The sequence below is a fragment of the Fukomys damarensis genome, unplaced genomic scaffold (genome assembly GCF_012274545.1).
Source record: "Fukomys damarensis isolate Sample0158 unplaced genomic scaffold, DMR_v1.0_HiC HiC_scaffold_7, whole genome shotgun sequence".
Taxonomy (NCBI): Eukaryota; Metazoa; Chordata; class Mammalia; order Rodentia; family Bathyergidae; genus Fukomys; species Fukomys damarensis.
In genome coordinates, this window is record NW_022900919.1 from 40,589,093 (window position 1) to 40,606,728 (window position 17,636).

General features: G+C 43.5%; 1 protein-coding gene and 1 pseudogene across 1 annotated transcript in view; one reads left to right on the forward strand and one right to left on the reverse strand.

Moving 5' to 3' along the window:
• The window catches only part of Gpcpd1 (glycerophosphocholine phosphodiesterase 1), a 54,302-nt gene extending 45,477 nt beyond the window's left edge, over positions 1-8,825 (forward strand). The window contains exons 17-20 of the mRNA XM_010607523.3: positions 1,278-1,414; positions 1,806-1,941; positions 3,118-3,278; positions 7,079-8,825. Coding sequence (XP_010605825.2) covers positions 1,278-1,414; positions 1,806-1,941; positions 3,118-3,278; positions 7,079-7,268 — 624 coding nt within the window. The 3' untranslated portion in view covers positions 7,269-8,825. The remainder of the gene's footprint in view (positions 1-1,277; positions 1,415-1,805; positions 1,942-3,117; positions 3,279-7,078) is intronic.
• A 4,311-nt stretch (positions 8,826-13,136) lies between these two features.
• On the reverse strand, positions 13,137-14,430 carry LOC104850550 (annotated as a pseudogene).
• Between the last annotated feature and the right edge of the window lie 3,206 nt (positions 14,431-17,636).

Here is a 17,636-nt window from a genome sequence, read left to right on the forward strand (position 1 = left end):
TTTTTTTTTTTTTTTTTTTTTTTTTTTTTAAGACCTGAGAAAGTTTATTAGACAGAGAGTAAGGATGCACTCGAAGGCAGAATGCAGGTACTCAAAGAAATGTGGGGCCCCAGCAGTTACTTTTCATATAAATGTACCTGAATTTTGATTGCTGTGCTGTCAGTAATCAGGAGGTTTTGGGTGAGTCAGCCTTTTCAGGCCTTTGGTTTTCTCATCGGTGAATTAGGTAGGAGTTGGTCAAAACCACTATGAGATACTATTCCACACTCATTAGAATCGCCATAATCAAAAAGTCAGTGCTAACCATGTTGGTAAAGATGTGATTAAAAGGAAACTTTTGTGTACTGTTGGTATAAATGCAGATTGTCACAGCCATTATGAGAAACATGGAGGTTTCTAAACAAGTTAAAAACAGCTAGTCCCTCTTCTGTGCATATACCCAAAGAAGGTGGAATCTCTACTTTGTAAGAGAAATCTGTGCTCCTGCCCTCACTCCAGCTGTGTTACAATAGTCAGTGTGTATAAATGACCTGAGTTTCCTTTGGTGGACAAAGAAGGTATGGTACCTGTGTGTGGTGGAAGTGTATCAGTACCATTTGCCATACTTACTTCATCTGGCAGAGGTTATATGCTAAGTGAGAGGCCAGCCACAGAAAAATTTTTCATGATTTCATTTATATGTGTGATGTAGAAAAATTTTAAATTAAAATATACAGAAATAGTGAAAAAAACTGGTTAGTAGGTCAGGGAGGAGGAGGAAATGTGGAAATATAGGTTAAAGGGTACAAAGCCACAGATATATAGGATGAACAAATCTAGAGATGTCATGTGCAGGAGGACCATAAGTAATAAGCTGTACTGTATACAGGATGTGTGCAAAATGCATAGATTTTAGCTGCTCTTGCCACCAAAAAAAAAAAGTACAGGACAATTACGTGAGGTGACAAATATTATTTGCTTTAGTAGGTTTTTCACTGTTGTATAATACGAAACATTCTGTTACATACCTGAATTAAACATAATGAAATACATATGTACACATACATAAACGCGTGTGTTCCCCCTCCCACCTTTACCGGGGTTTGATTTCAGGACCTTGCACTTTAAAGGCAGGGGCGTGGTGCCGTTGAGCTAAATCCCTAGTCATCAATGAAATATATTTAAATTTTTAAAAAAATATTGAGTTAGACCAGATGTTCCCCAGAATCTGATTTTGTTTTCTGCACTGTGATTGTAGAGTGTGTAATGGCTTTCATTTTCCTTTTTCTTCCACATAGGATGGAATATGGGATGGTAACTTGTCAACATATTTTGACATGAATCTATTTTTGGATATAATTCTAAAAAATGTTTTAGAAAACTCTGGGAAGAGGAGAATTGTATTTTCTTCATTTGATGCAGATATCTGTACAATGTGAGTAATACTTTTTCTTCTGTACGTGTAGAGTATAGCTCAGGGTATAGGCTGTCTGGTGTCCAGGTTTCACACTCCTTGTCCTCTCCTCATATTACACATTTTCTTGTCCCTGCCTGAGGGCTCCTGGGGTACCTTGACCCTCGCCCTGAGTGTTTTCCTGGTTTGCCATGTCCTCTTAACCAGATTGTACCCCTCAAAGGTATTTCCATTTCTGAGTATGTTAGCTTTCATAGAAAAACTTGGAAGACAATACGTATCATTGGTGGATTTAGTTGAGTAATGGAATATTTCAAATTTTGCTTTGTTTTCTTTTTCTTTTTTCTAAAAATCTCAAAACAATATTACAATTATACTCCAAGAAAAAGTATTTTTAAATTGTCTCTTTTAGGGTTCGACAAAAGCAGAACAAATATCCCGTATTATTTTTGACTCAAGGAAAATCTGATATTTACCCTGAACTTATGGACCTCAGATGTCGGACAACCCCCATTGCAATGAGCTTTGCACAGTTTGAAAATCTTCTGGTAAGTTATGTTTGAGTTTTTATCTTGTAATTTTCTGTATTTGTGTGTTTTAGGGCAATAGTAAATATGGTTTATTACTTTACACACTTAAATGGTTAAGATCTAATAAGTAACAAGCAAATAGCTATACTTTGATATGAGTGTGTCCATACATTCAATATGTATGTTTATAAATTACAGCTGGGCTTGGTGGCACACACCTGTAGTCCCAGCACTTGGGAGGCTGAGGCAGGAGGATCACTGTGAGTTTGAGACCAGCCTGGACTATATAGTGAAACCTTGTCTAAAAAAACAAAAACAAAACAAATGATATAAATATATATATCATTATGTATTGGTAATACATATATATGTGTTGTAGTCAGCAGGATTGGGTGAGGGAATACATTAAATACAAGACACATAACTTATAACATCATTTTATGATAATCACCCAAAGAGACAAATGCAAAGGAGTGCAAGAGATTAACCATACACTAGAAGCCCAAAACATTCAACTGAGGGCCTGGATCTCAGCAGTTTCCCACATAAGTGCAGCTAAAGGCTTAGAGAACAAGGCAGTGTCTTCCTCGAGTCCAGCCAGTGGCCTACAGCCCACAGCAGTGTCTCCTGCTTGTGCCTATTGAGGATCTGCACCTGGGAGTCCCAAAGACCAGGGGTGGAAGCCAGGAAATCTATGCTCATGAGATGAAGGGTCTGTGTCAGCACGCTGAGGGATCCACGTTGGAGCCAGGAAGTGATGTTCATGGTAAAGATCAGAGCTCCCCTGATGAAAGCAGCAGCCGTTCCCAGTGACAGTGAGGTCCTGAGCTCTTCCAATGATGAGAACGGCCTGGTTTGCATCAGGAAAACCATCTGCATGAGCCCAAATACATAGGTAAAAGATCTCAAGTATCCTCCCCAGTTCTCTCTTTATGGCTCTTGGTAACAGTCTTCAGGTGGATCCTCCACACCCAGACCATACTGATTCACTTCAGCTGGGCGTTACAAGTTGACCACTAGTCCATTATGATATGAAATATCAATTATGAACAATAGGATAATTCTAAGAAAAAAATTCTTTTCTCTCCCTGTCTGATCTACTCTAGGGAGCCCTTTTTTCTATAGAGTATAAATGTTTAGCATTTGGAGTAACTACATTACTTATTTGTGAACAACCAATTTTTCTTCTTTCAGGGGATAAATGCACATACTGAAGATCTTCTCAGAAACCCCTCCTATATTCAGGAGGCAAAAGCTAAGGGTCTCGTCATATTTTGCTGGGGTGATGACACCAATGATCCTGAAAACAGAAGGAAGTTGAAAGAATTTGGAGTTAATGGTCTAATTTATGATAGGTACTTGTTTTGCATAAAAAATCTCTCTGGAATGTTAGAAAAAGTATAGCTTTAATCTTTTAAAATATAAATAAAATTAAACTTAGTTAAAGTTCTGTAGTTCAGCCTGAGGTTTATCTTGATGTTTTTCAGTAAGTTTTTTCAAACTTTGAGCTGTATCAGAATCATGCAAGGAGCTTTAAATTGAGGTGCCTGGGCTGTGACATAGATGCGCTGAGTCATCCCTGGGGTGAGTGGCCGTCTCCCCCAGACCGGTTTTCTGTCTGCCAGCTTCCTCAGTGGGCTCAATTAGCTGGCTTTCCTTACACTTTCAGTCTTCCCAGCATTGCTTATCTCCAGCTCAGACAGTTCTGACTCAGACTCCATTCTTTCCAGTTTCTCAGGCCCAATCCTAGGAATCTGCCATGGCTGTCATCTCATACCCAGATCCAGTTAGGTGGAAAATCTTGTTGACTCTGACCTCTAAGATACTGCAGTGGCTGCAGCCTGGCCACTGCCTCTGCCCTTGGACCCCCCCACCCCCCCACCACATTGTCTGTTCTCACACTGTAGCCAGAGGGAGTCCTTTTAATCTCTAGTAGATTGTGTCCTTACTCAAACACCCGCAGTTTTCTGTCACCGAAAGGAAAAGCCAAAATCATGACAGTGCCTTTATACAAGCTGGTTCCTTCCACACCCCCGCCAAACCTTCCTGTTCTGACCTGTCTCCTACAACTTCTTCCCATCTTGAGAAAAAGACTTCTGTGAAGACTAACCTGTCACCTAGTGAGGTCTCCCCTGAATAAACCTCTGCTCCTGGTATACTTACTGCCTTTTCTGTGTGTCTTTTATGACCACCTGATACACACATGTACATACCCAGTATCCCTTGTCTGCTTTTTCCCTGGCACCTTTCTTCTGACTTTCCCCACTCCCTAGGTGGGAAGGCTTATGTGATCAGCTCTGTAAGGGAAAGGCCTCTTCCAGTTTTGTTCACTTCCTCCAGGGGCCAGGACAATTAATATATGTTGCATAGTAGGAATTCTTATTTATAAAGAGCTCTCTTTTTATGATGATGATGATGATGATGATGTAAGTTTGACAGCCACTAATCTGAGGAACAGAAAGGTTGCTTAGATGTAAAGAAATTTCTGATTAGAATGTCATTTACTTGCTGATAGCATTGCTGGTTTGCAAAAATAAAATGATAAAATACTCACCAGACTTGCTCGTGGAAATACTTTCCTTTTTAGACATTTTCAACTAATTAAATGAAAATTAAACTTTCATATTAACCAAAGGAAATGCTAGCTGTAGTAAATCTTTGAAGATTTGATATGTATATGTGTGTGTGTGTGTGTGTGTGTGTGTGTGTGTGTGTGTGTGTGTGTGTATATATATATGAAGGAAAGAGCGATGCAGCTCTTTTTAGGTTGGAGCTGTGTCCTTTGAGATGATATGCACAGTTTTGAGGGCCTACAAATTTTAGTCAGATCCTTCATCTCAAGGACCTTCCTTGGTTAGAGCCAAACGTTGATGTGAAATGGAAATAGGAAGATACTGTATGATAGAACAGATGCTAAAGACAGTTCTTTCCATCTTCCTGTATTTAAAGAGGAGAGACTAAGTTGGAATTGGGGGGTGGGCAGTACCAGGGAGCGAACTCAGGACCTTGAGCTTGGGAAGCAGGTTTGGGTGCCACTGAACTAAATCCCCGGCCCAAGTTGGAATTTTGAGAGTTGCATTTTAGGTGGAGGCAAGAGTATGAATTGGGCAGGATATTGAAGGAGTGGAGTCTTCATGAGAGCCTAGAACTGGGCTGGCCTGGGGCTGCCAAGAAGTAAGGGGCCCTGTATTAGAGTGGATTTTACCAGTGGAGGCTTTGTGGAACTTATTTTTTCTTTATAAGTGTGTTAAAAATACTGCATGTGTACAGTTTTAAAATTTAAATGGTTCTCCAAAGTTTGTTTAAAAAAACCAAAGCAGTGCCTTGTACCTATTTCTTCCATTTGTTTTATGAGTACTTTCTACATTTTTTTTAGCTGTTTTCTTCTGATAATTTACTTCTAGATTTCAAAATCATAATACTATTTTTTTACCAAATGTAGATATGTAGAAGGTTTTGGATGATTAAATGATTTGGAGCCTTTGAGGCATTTCTTTAGCAGAGGTGGTGAAAGTGGGTGTTTCAAATTATTAAGAAATACTCCTCCATACAAAGCCACTAAAACACAGTAGCTTTCACATTAATCATATTTAGCAATGGATTGTCTCATGTAAACTGCATTTGATTTTCTAATTTTTTGGAAAGTTTTGCATTTATGATCACGAGCAGGATGACCTTTATATGTCACAAATGGTTGTCTAGTTTTGGTTGGAGATAGTACTGGACTCAGTAAATTAATCCTTTTTTCTTTTTAAGTAAAAAATACTTGTATTTTCTAAATGATGTTTTAAAAATACGGTAACAATTCATCCTATAGCTATGCTTAAACATTATCAATAGTTTTGAAGTCCATGTGGGTGTCTACAAAATTCTATTACCTCATCTCTCTCAGATGTAACCACTTACTGAATTATTCTTAAAAATTTTTAATCTTAGCTGGGCATTGCGGTGCACTCAGGAGGCTGAGGCAGGAGGATCGCTGAGAGTTTGAGACTAGCCTGGGCTACATAGTGAGTTCCACATCAGTCTCAACTGCATAGTGAGACCCTGTCTCAAAAAAACAAAACAAAAAAAAAGTTTAATCTTATTTCTGTCCCTAAATAATGTCATTTAGTTTTACCTTTATGCTTTTGTCATGTTAAAGTTAATCCACATTTTTCTATATTATATAGTAGTAATTTTCATGGCTATGTGATAGTTCATTGTTTATTTTGCTATTTAGGAACACTTGGGCTGCTGCCCTGTTCTACTTTTATGCCCAGTGTTGCAGTAACATTATTGATCAGGTCTCCTGGAATATAAAAGTAAAGTTTCTCCAGGGCAATCCCATTTCACATTGCAACACAGTACACACATAGATATGTACATATACAAGTGTGTACCTAGACAGAATTTAAAAAATAATACCCCTTTAATATTTCCTATTCATATGTATTTGTTTAAATGTGAGTCTTAATTTTCTAAACTAATTTTGTAACCTACTAGGTCTCCAGAGAGCTCAGCACATATAGGCTCCAGCAAATGGTTCAGGCATTAGATGCATAACAGGACCATCTGTCGCCGACTGGCATGAGATGTTCTGTTTCCTGGTTCAGCACAGCCCGCCTGAGTTCTCAGGAGTAGCCCTGTGAGGCCGTGCAGGGGTTCAGACATCCTGTGTAAGGAAGACGCTGGTTCAGGCTTACCAGGGCACACTGTGTGAGGGTTACAGGGCAGAAGCATCAGCAGCCTCTTAGGACAGTCTTTACTCACCCGCTTTCACCCAGATGGCTCTGGTCCACGTGGCTGGCTCTGCTTCTGTGACCACCGCTTGCTGGCATTCCTGTTTGCCATTTCCTGCTTCCCGTTGCCTGTATCTTTTTCAGTTTTGTTTCACTGTCTCTGATGCTGGACACATTTTAGCATTTCCTGAGCAAGGAGGACATGGAATGGAATGTTCTTACATATTTGGAAATGTTAAGCTGGACACAGATTCTATATTAGAAATGATTTTCCATTAGCATTTTGTAGGCATCCATCTTTAAGACAAGACAAAATTTGTATAATTTGGATGATTCCTTTGTAAAGGAATTCTCATGGAAAAGTTAAACCAGGCAGATCTAAAATAAGCCATAAAAATTACACTATTTTACATATTTTGTTTGTTTCATCATAGGATATATGATTGGATGCCTGAACAGCCAAATATATTCCAAGTGGAGCAGTTGGAACGCCTGAAGCAAGAATTACCAGAGCTTAAGAGCTGCTTGTGTCCCACTGTGAGCCACTTTGCGCCCTCATCTCTGTGCGGGGAGCCTGACAACCACGTGGATGCCAATGGCATCGATAACGTGGAGAACGCTTAGCTTCTCCTGTGCACTGTGCAGACTGTTCAGCGGTGGCTCTTCCGGGTGTTCACCTTCCATCATTGAACATTGTTTATCTCTGCCTTTTGGGTTTCTCAGTCCAATGAAGCAATAATGAAGTATTTTATTCTTTCACTACAGTTCTTGCAAGAATTTCAAGTATGCTGTTTAAATCACTTGGCCAGGTATAATTGCCAGTCAGTCTCTACAGCAAGAAAATGTATTGGTTGGTAAATATTTTTTTAACTAAATAAGCCTATGTTAAATTTATATGAAAAACATAGATCTTTGAAATTAACTATATAAATATCATATTTACACGTCTTAGCTTTTTATTTGATCAGGTCTCAAATCTTTAGCCCTTGAGGAAAATGACTATGCATAGTTATACCTGACCATGGAAAATATAAGTACCTCAAATGCATGCATTTGCACTGGTGATTGCAACTGCACAAACCTTTGTGCCATCTGTGTATATAGGTTTTTTTTAAAAAGAAAAAAACATGGATCGACATGCACAGAAACCATTTTCATTCAGTATGAGCCTTGAGGCTGCTGCCATTTTTCCACTTAACCAAACCAGCCTGGGGTGCACCTTGAAACTTGTTTCTTCAATCTTTCAAGAGTTCTTTTGCATAAATATTAAAATTTCAAAATGCTGCAGGGTAATTTAACATGAACTATTGGCAAGAAGTATGTATTGCATTATTAATAGAGTAGATCACAGTGTATAAATCCAGTTTGATGCATGCTTTAGGTTTTAAGCATGAGATTGTACACTTTACTGTTTAGTCCTTGCGTCTGGTGCTAGGTGAGCGTGAGAAGATGGCAAGGACTAGCAATATTTTGTTGCCTAAAAAAAAAAAGAGCCTGTTTGTTGGCATTTGAAATATGCTTAGTTAGTGTCTCTCACTACCTATTACACATCGTTGCTTTGTGGGTTTGTTTTATGTGCATGTGTGTTGTATAATAGTTAAATCTCAATGCAAAGAAAATAAATGTTCTGAATTCTTATATTGGTATTCTTTATTGGTTAATATATATCATGCATGTAATTTAGGAATGTAGAAGATCTTACTAAATGTGTGTGCATGGTTTTAGGTTTCTTTAGAAGTGGATTGCATCGACATAACTAACAAGAATGAATTTAAATTGACATTTTCTTCATGATAGAATTTCAGGAAGATGTTACTTTTATAGAATGGTTTTATAATGTTATTATGAGCACTTGAAATTTAGTGTTGACTCTAAAGGAATATCTTATTTGCATCCACCTTTTACTGTATATTCTTCCTGAGGCGATTTATTCATGTATTGTCATATTGATAGTAGCTGAGAACCTAAGACTTGAAATTACACATTGTAACTTTCATTTTTAAGCAAAGTAATGCAATTTCGGTCAGATCTTAATTGTGTGACGATGGGGTCTGAAGTCCTATGGTGTTTGTAACACTGATGTTTAGTGGAAAGTAGTTGAAGAAATGGAGTCTTCTACAAATTTTCCATACTTTTCCCACATCGAATGAAATTTTTTAATGTTTTCATGCAAATTGGGCACTAAAAGGAAACGGAAAAAGACTTCATCTGCAGATCTTTGTGTAACACAGCACATTCCCTATGGTAACTTGATCAACTGTATCTTCATTTCCAGTTCTGTTCCTGCCCTGTCCCCCGTTCCACCCCCGGCTCCGTTTTGAGAACTCACAGGCAGAGGGGAAGCAGACCCTAAAGGAAAGAGGGCAGACAGGGTGAGGAGGGGAGGCGGTGTGTGCGGGCTTCCTAAGTCTGAGCAGGGCCTCCAGGAACTGCTTTGCCTGCTGACAGAATCTGAGCACTCGCTTCCTTTCCTATCCCCCCTCACTTCACACCAGGCAAGCCATTTAAGCAAGGGTAAGTCGGGGTGTGTGTCACTCTCCGGCCCCTTGACACCTGGAAGACTTGCCTTCCCACTCACTGCCCTGGGAGCCGCCCGTCTCCAGCCCTTGCAAAGCTGCTTCAGGGGAGAGGCTCCGTGCTTCTACCCATGACAGCCTGGCATGTGCTGGGCATGCCGTGCCTCCGGGTACCACCCAGATGGCTGCATGGGGTGTCCGTTGCTTACCAGGCTGCAGCTCTTCCATGCCAGAGACCCCGGCTGACTCACTTTGACATTCCAGTGTGTGGAGCAGAGTAGAAAAGAAGGCTGGAATCACTAGGATAACAGTTTGTAGCAAATGTCCTTCAGAATCAAAAGACCTTGTTATATTTACTCTGAATGTAAACTTGGACTTGGTTTACATTTTGAGGGTTGGGATGCCTTGTTGGTGTCTATTGAACTGTATAGCCATGATGTTAAATTATTTTATACTTTCTGGAAATAGAGTGAAACATTTGATAAAATGCCGCCATTTTCTGATATTTTCACTCTGGAATCATGTACAGTACCTGCTGGATGTGAACATGAGCCCTGCAGCTCGCTCCTGTGTGGGTGATGCCTGAGGGCCACTGCAGCTGGCTTTCTGCCACCCGCTTACCTCATGCCATTGTTCATGTGACACCTGTCTCCCCTCCAGTGCCCCCGCTTCTGCCTACCTCAGTGCTGCTTTTCTTGTCTGAAATGCCGCCTCTGCCTTTGACCTGAATTTGATGGGAACCTTTGCAGACGGCCTGTATATCGCACTACTTCTCTAGCTGGGGTCGCCCCACTTACTGGGTTGGGACATGACTCCCAGTCTGCCCTGTGTTCATGAACTACGCTGCCTTCGCAGTCCTGTGGTACTTGTTGGCATGAGCTATCTTACGGTCCCTCCTCTGTAACCAGTTATTTCTCTAATAAGATTGTGAGCCCCGTAAGGGCAGGCACTGCTTTGCATCCTAACACTCCTGTAGTGTTCTGTCCTTAGCTGTGGACTAGATAAATAAACACTGGTGGCAACAATCCTAGTTTCCTAACATTGTTTCACAGTGTTATGTGCAGCATGCTTGGCTGTGTTGTGTAGAGTGTGTGTACACGTGTGTGTGCCTTGTGTGTTCACACCTGCAGTTTTCTGCCTGGAGTCACATTTGATGAGTCCCCTGAACCAGATTTCTGATCCATGCTGAATAAGGAAAATGACACAAATAATGGCTGTTACTGAATAGTGGACGGTAAGGTCCACCTTTCCCCTGGGCTGATTGCCTCTTGCTGGAGCAGTGCAGTATCCCTGAGTCCTGCAGCTCGTGGACTGGTGACACCCCACCTTGGGCAGCGCCTCTGGGCTCTGTGGTGCACTCCATCTCATCAGTCCTCGGACAGCCATTGCCCTGTCCGCCTCTGCTCTTTCTGTTCACAACTGTGACAGTTTTCTCACAATAGTGAAGACTTGCCATTGGGTTTGTAATCAAGTCTTGCTGATTTAGATTTGGATACAGTAGATTTACTCCGTTGTGTTCTAGGTTTGGATCATGTACTTTGGGGTAAGGTATTCGTAATAGAGATACTGTATTATTTTGGCACTCATGATTGAACATTCATTCAAATACAGTGCAGCCACTTAGTGGGCTTGTGGAGGTTGGAAAGTGGAGTTGAGCACATGCCAGAACACACAAGATTAGGACTGTGCCATGCAGTATGTGTTGGAGAAAAGGAGAGGTTATGAGCTAGAACAGTCCATGAGCTCCCAAGCTCTTTCAGTGGGGTAGCAGTCACGACAGCTGTGAAACCAGCCTTGAATAACACTCTGTCAGCGGGGTCTCGCAAGTGGTCGTGCTGTGTTCTGGGGAGCACCCATTGGCTGGGGAGAAGATACTATGAATGTCAGCTATAGGTGTCTGGTGTCCTTTAGGAGATACTGCTTTTTCACTGATTTTAAAGAAGGGAAATGACAAAGGCAAGTGTTTAAAAATAATGAAGAGGCCAGGTGTGGCACACGCCTGTAATCCCAGCACTTGGAAGGCTGAGGCAGGAGGATCACAGTGAGTTCGAGACCAGCCTGGGCTACATAGTGAGTTCCAGGTCAGTCTCAACCACATAGAGCTTGTCTCCAAAAACAAAAACAAAAATAATTAAAAATAAAGAGCTGGGGATTTGGGTCCGTGGTTCTGGTGCCTGCCTCACATGCACAAAGGACCTGAGTTTGATCCCTGGTGTGAAAACAAAACAAAAATAATGAAGAAAGTAGGTTCGGGCATGGTAGTGCGCATCTGTAATCTCAGCACTCTGGGGTCTAAGGCAGAAGGATAGCGTGAGTTGAAGGCCAACCTGAACTGCATAAATGAGACCTTACCTCAAAAAAAAAAAACCTAAACGAACAATTTCTTTACAAATTTTCTAATTATCTCTTCATGTCCATCTGATTTCATTCCTTTTTAGAAAATAATTGTTTTTCTCTTATTAATGGAAATGTAACTTCCTTTCATCTCTTGGAATACTAAACCTAAATTTGGGGGGTACTGGGATTTGAACTTGGGCCATTGTGCTTTCGAGGCAGGCGGCAGAACCACTGAGCTAAATCAGTCCAAAACCTAAATTATTTTGAGGTCTTTTTCAGGTTCTGTAATGAATTCCTGTTGAATTGGCTCTTTCTCTTATTGCTTGCTTGTGTTTTAGCATTTGATTATTGTGTTTTTGTCTCTTTCAACCACTGGTGATCTTGTGATTGTCTCCCTCAAAACTCAGTCTGAACCTTGGTACATGATCTGATTAATGACAGATTGAAGGACACCTGGGACATGGTACTTTCCCCCGGTGTCACTGATTTTTTAAAAGTGTGTGTGTGTGGTAATGGGGGTTGAACTCGACCTTGCCTTTGCCAGGCAGGCACAGTGCTACTGCGCTACACCCCAGGCCCTTTGGTTTGAATTTTGATCCAAGGAGATTTTCATGTTCTATTTTATTCATTTTTGTTTTATCTCTTGATACTTTGTTCATTCTTCCTGGACATAAATTTCTTCTAACAAGAAGCAGATTCTTTGATTTTTTTTTCCACTTTATCCTTTTCTACTTTATTACTTCAAATTAACCACAATAAAGCTCATAAAAGTCCAATATTTACACAGGAAAAAAGAACAAAATTACCCCGAGTTCTTTAGTATTTTTTTTTCAGTTTTTTAAATTATAAAGTAATAAAAAGCTTTGCTCTTTAATTTAAAAAAAGGAAGAGGAAACAGGTAAGTAGATTAGGAAATACACAGATGGAGAAAACAAAAATAAAATAAAATTTAAGAAAAGCGGACATGAACCAGGAAGGATGGAGGAATCCAACCCTTGGCCCCGGGCCCCAGGCTCCTCCTGGGAAGGCAGGCGTGGGGGAGGGATCTTGAGTGACGGTCAGGACGAATTGATGACACGGCCAATGCTGTCTGGGAGCAGCCTCTGCGGACGCTGCCTTGGGCCAGCAGTGGAAGATGGGGTCGCCACTGGCTGACATCGGGTGGTGGTGGCGGCGGTGTCCTCTGCTCTGAGGGATGTGGAGGACGCTGTCCCCCGTCCTTGTTAGAAGGAAGAGAACAGAAGCTTGGCCCGGCCATTGAGGCGGGCACCCACCGTCCTGGGAGCACAGGTCACGCATAGGCGTGGTGGCCCCTGGGGTCTTCACGGAGAGGTGGGCGAGGGACCCGGATGCTCCGGGTGACACTGGGGAAGCCCAATGCAGAAAGTTGACTGTTGGCATCTCAGGCTGGGGTGGTGCACGTCTGCCTGAAGTCCGAGGGCGTGAGACCTGCCTTCTGGACCAAGCCACTCCCAACACGAGCTCCTCGGACCACCTCTGAGGGCTGCATCTCCAATGCCGAGAGGCCCCCTCCTGCAGGTGGGGTGTAGCACAGAACTTTTGTTTTTCAAAGACAATACAGTGAAGACACTGAGCAAACACTGGCCGATGGTGCCCAAAGCCATCCTTCCTGAGGAGGTCAGACCTCTTGCTGCCCAGTGAGGTCCGAGGACGCGAAGTTGGCGGGCGCGCGTGTGCAGCCTCATGCTCACCTTCCTCTCCAGGCCGACCCAAGAGAAGGCTCTGGGAGAAGCATCGCCAGCCTGCTGGACGCGGGAGGCGGGGGTGGAAGCCCTACGGGGCCGGGTGGCGGTGGATCGAAGGGTCGATCCTCCTCGCAGGCGCCCCGGTGCTCCCGGTCCAAGTCCTGGGGCCGTCCGGGAAGGGCAGGGGGCTGCGTGAAGGGGCCGTGGGAATCCGAACATGTTCCAGTCAAAGACGCCATCACAGGAGAAGCCCCGCCGGCGGAGAGGTTTCGGAAGAGCTGGAGCGGGGAGGAAGAGTCGGGTGGGCCATCGAATGGCAGGGAGCGGCAGAGCACTCTGGGGGGGGCCCCTGGAGAGGACCTCGAGGGGCGTGGACATCTCACCGATCCACTCACGCCCTGGCACACAGCGCAGGCTCTCCAGGTGGTCCAGGAGGCTCCGCTCCAAGCCCAGGTGGGTGTTGACGGAGGCGCGGTGGGCAGTGCCCGTGGTGAGGTTCTTGTTTCCCGGGTAGGGGACGTGCTGCTGGGTAGAGCGACCCGGTACTTCTCGGCCAGGCCGACGTCAGTGCTGTACACCAGGTTACCTTTCTTTCCCAGGCCCTTGAGGAAGCTGTCGGGCTTGACGTCCAGGTGGATGAAGTTCTTGGAGAGGATGCACTCAAAGCGGCTGGTCCTCTGGTCGGCCAGGAGCAGCACGGTCTTGAGGCTGAACTTGCGGGAGCAGAAGCTGAAGAGGTCGTCCAGGCAGGGCTGGACCACCCGATGGACGGGATCCCCACTGCCCGCTGCGTTATCCTGTAGAACTTGCTCTCGATGTGCAGCTGCGGGTGCTTCGTCTTCACGAGCTACAGCTTGATGGCCACTTCACCAGAGGCGATGCTGGCAGCCAGGGAGATGTCGCCTCCGCTCTTGACACCCAGATGGTACTTATTCCCCACACGCAGCCCCATGATTCACTCTTTCCCGCCAGGAAGGTGCCAGAGCAGGGCCCCTGCTCTGAGGGATGCCGGAGGATTCGGGGCCCAGCCGCTGCGCAGCACCCCGATCTGCTCTGCTCGGCCCGACCCGGCCTGGCCCACTCTGCTCTGGGATCAGCTGCCCCAGACTCCCTCCGCCCTGCGGCCTCCTGTCTGCCCCCACTGACAGTGGCCTGCGCCCAGATTCTTTGATTACACCCAAGAATATTGGACTGATACAAGATGGACCCTTACACATGTATAGAAGCAGCTACATGTGTTCGAAGCTAATTGGCCTGTTTGTTACAAACTTGCTGAATTACAGCCTGAGAGCAGCACTCCCGGCCCTTCCTGCTCATTGTGCCCTAACCAGGGCTGGAACAAGCCTTAGCTGTGTGTCCCCACCTGCGTGACTGCTCTGATTTGCGCCATGAAGCCCACGGGGGTTCCTGGTTTCCTGTGCTTTCTGCCTGGCTCCTTGGCCCTCCCTTAATTCTGTTGGACCTCTCACATCCTTCTTGTAAAATCTCTTTGAAACTCAGTTAAGAGACACATTGCGTGCTTCCCCTCAAATAATTGGATGGACTCTGCCCTTTGTGCATGTCCTCCAGGCCCATACGTGCTCCAAGGCAGCTCTTAAATACCACGCTTATGGCTCAGTAGCCTGCCTTTTCCTCCTGAATGTACTTCACGGTCTTAATGTTAACAGAAGTATTAAGTAGTTCAGGCTGGTGTTCACCTGACGTGTTGTGGAGATGGGATAACCACTTGGCAGACTGCAGCTCGGTTAAGCCATCTCCAGTTGGATGAGCCCAGGGCCAGCCCATGCTCTTGCTGCTCTGCGAGATGCAGCTCCTGTCTCATGAACCCTCTGCTTCCTGTGCCCTCTGGCCTCCTTGCCAACATCTTCCATCTTAGCCCGCCAACCCCCCACCGCCCCAGCATGCGCTCCAAAGAGTGCTTGGCTTCCACCATTTTTCCATTAATTCACCTCTCTGCAAAACCAGCTCAGCAGTCTGGGTGTCTTCTGCAAATTTCCAAGCATTTCCAAGAGGAAGCACAGTGCCCCTTCCCCCTGAATTCCCAGAGTGGCTGGCTATTGTCTGCTTGACAGCTGCTTGCCTTGTTCCATGTGTGTCTCAGTCCAGACTGGCCCACCTGTAATCCCAGCTGCTCAGGAGGCTAAGACAGGAAAATTGCAAGTTTGAGCCAAGCCTGGGCAATTCGGCAAAAACCTTGTCTCTAAAATAAAATATTAAAAGGGCTGGGGATGTAGCTCAGTGTCAGAGCGCTTGCCTAGCATGTATGAAGCTCTGAGTTCAATCCCCAGTACCACCAAAAACAAAACAACAAACCAGTGAGGCATCGTTTTCATGGCATAAATGCTTCCATCTCAGGGGATGTGCTCAGCAAGCAGGACTTGTCCAGGCGGCTTGCTTGCCTTGTGTGCTTTGAGTGCTCAGCAAGGCTTTATGTGTGAACTGTTTGACCCGTTATGAACAAAGGTCTCATTACCCAGCGTTAGAGACAGAGAAAAAGGTGTCCAAAAGGGATCTGACTTCATTGCCGTGTGAGAAACCTGCTCCTGAAACTAGCACGGAACCATCTTCTCAGCACTGCTCCCACCTGGCCCGGGACTTGCTCATCGACTCCGTGATGATCCACCTTCCTCCTCCTGCCAGAATGTTCATGGCAGCCCCTCCCAGACTCCTTTGTAAAAATTAGTTCCCCTTGCTTTACATAATACACTCATCCCGGGGAGTTGGTACTGTACGTACTGCACCAGTCCTTTTGTTACTTCCTCTTCCCCGGCCCTCTCTTGCTGCTCCCTCCATCTCTAGAGCCCTCCACATTTACAAAATATCTGGCTCTCTGTTTCCTATTATCTTTCCATTATTTTGCTCTTTAAATTATTTGTACTTTGGACTTTTCATATAAGGGTAACTATGCAATACTGAAGCTTGTGTATCTGATTTATTTCACTATTATGCTCTCAAGGTGTATCCATTTTCCTACAAATGACTTAAATTTATCCCTTATAGCTGAATGTAAATACATAATTTTCTTTGTTCATCTGTGGGTATATGTAATACGATGTGTTTTTCTCTCAAGGAGTTACCCAGAAGAAGACTAGCTGGGTGGAATGGAATTTCTAATTTTAGTTTTTTGAGGAATCTCCATTCTGATTTCCACAGTGATTATACCAGTTTATACTCTCACCAATAATGTAGAAGGGTGGGTGCCTTTTCCCCAGAGCATTGCCATCATTTGTTTCTTTTAAGTTTTTTTTATTTTGGGGGAGGGTACCGGGTATCAAACTCATGTCCTTGCTCTTGCAAGGCAGGTGGTGGAACCACTGAGCTAAATCCCCAGCCCCTCTTTTAAATTCTTGATAGCAGGTAAGATGGCATGTTAGTGTTGTTTTATTTTTTATTTATTTATTTGTTTATTTTGAGACAGGGTCTCACTATGTAGTTGAGACTGACCTGGAACTCACTATGTAGCCCAGGCTGGTCTCGAACTCACAGCGATCCTCTTTTCTCAGCCTCCCAGGAAGGGGCTATGATTATAAAGAATGTTTCCATAATTTATATGGAGCCTTCTAATGCTCACATACAGATGGAAGCGTGACCCTTTAGATGTTTTTTTTTTTTTGCTCTCAGCATAGTGCCCTAGAGATCTACCCCAGTTGCGGTGTTCACTGACCACCATCACAGTCCATTCCTTTGTGCTGCAGAGAAGCCTTCCGTGAAATGGATGTTCTGAGTGCCGTGGGGTCAGCCATGCTTTCCAGAATCTTACGGTCCTGTTCAATGAACAAGTCAGAATGGTGGGTGAAGGTGAAAGACTGACATTTATTTTAAGGCAAAAATAAGAAAAGAGAAAGGAAAAGCAATGCAAAAGAAGTGCTCAAGGAGAAAAGGTTGTTTGGAAGGGGAAAAAAAGGAGAAAGTGGCTATATCCCAAGATATAAGGTCTCCAACATTCATAAATCAATAAATCTACTACATCACACAAACAGAAACAAGGACAAAAATCACACAATCATCCCAAAAGATGAGAAAACCTTTGACAAAATCCAATATGCGTTCATGATTAAAAACCTGGAGTAAAATAGACACTGAAAGATCTTATTTCAGTCTGAGAAAAACCATTTATGACAAACCAACCACCATATTGAATGGGGGAAAACTAAAAGCTTTTTCTCTAAAATCATGAACAAGGATGTCCTCCATCACCACTCCTGTTCAATATAGTCCTTGAAACTATCCAGAGCAATCAGGCAAGCAAAAGAAAAAAGATATGTATAGGAAAGGAAGAAGCCAAATTATCACTGTTCACAGACAACATTATCTCTAACATGAAAAACTTAAAAAAATTTCCACCTAAAGACTCTAAGAACTAATAAATTCAGCAAAGTGACATAATACAAAATTAACACACAAAGATTAGGCATTCCTATGCACGTACAATG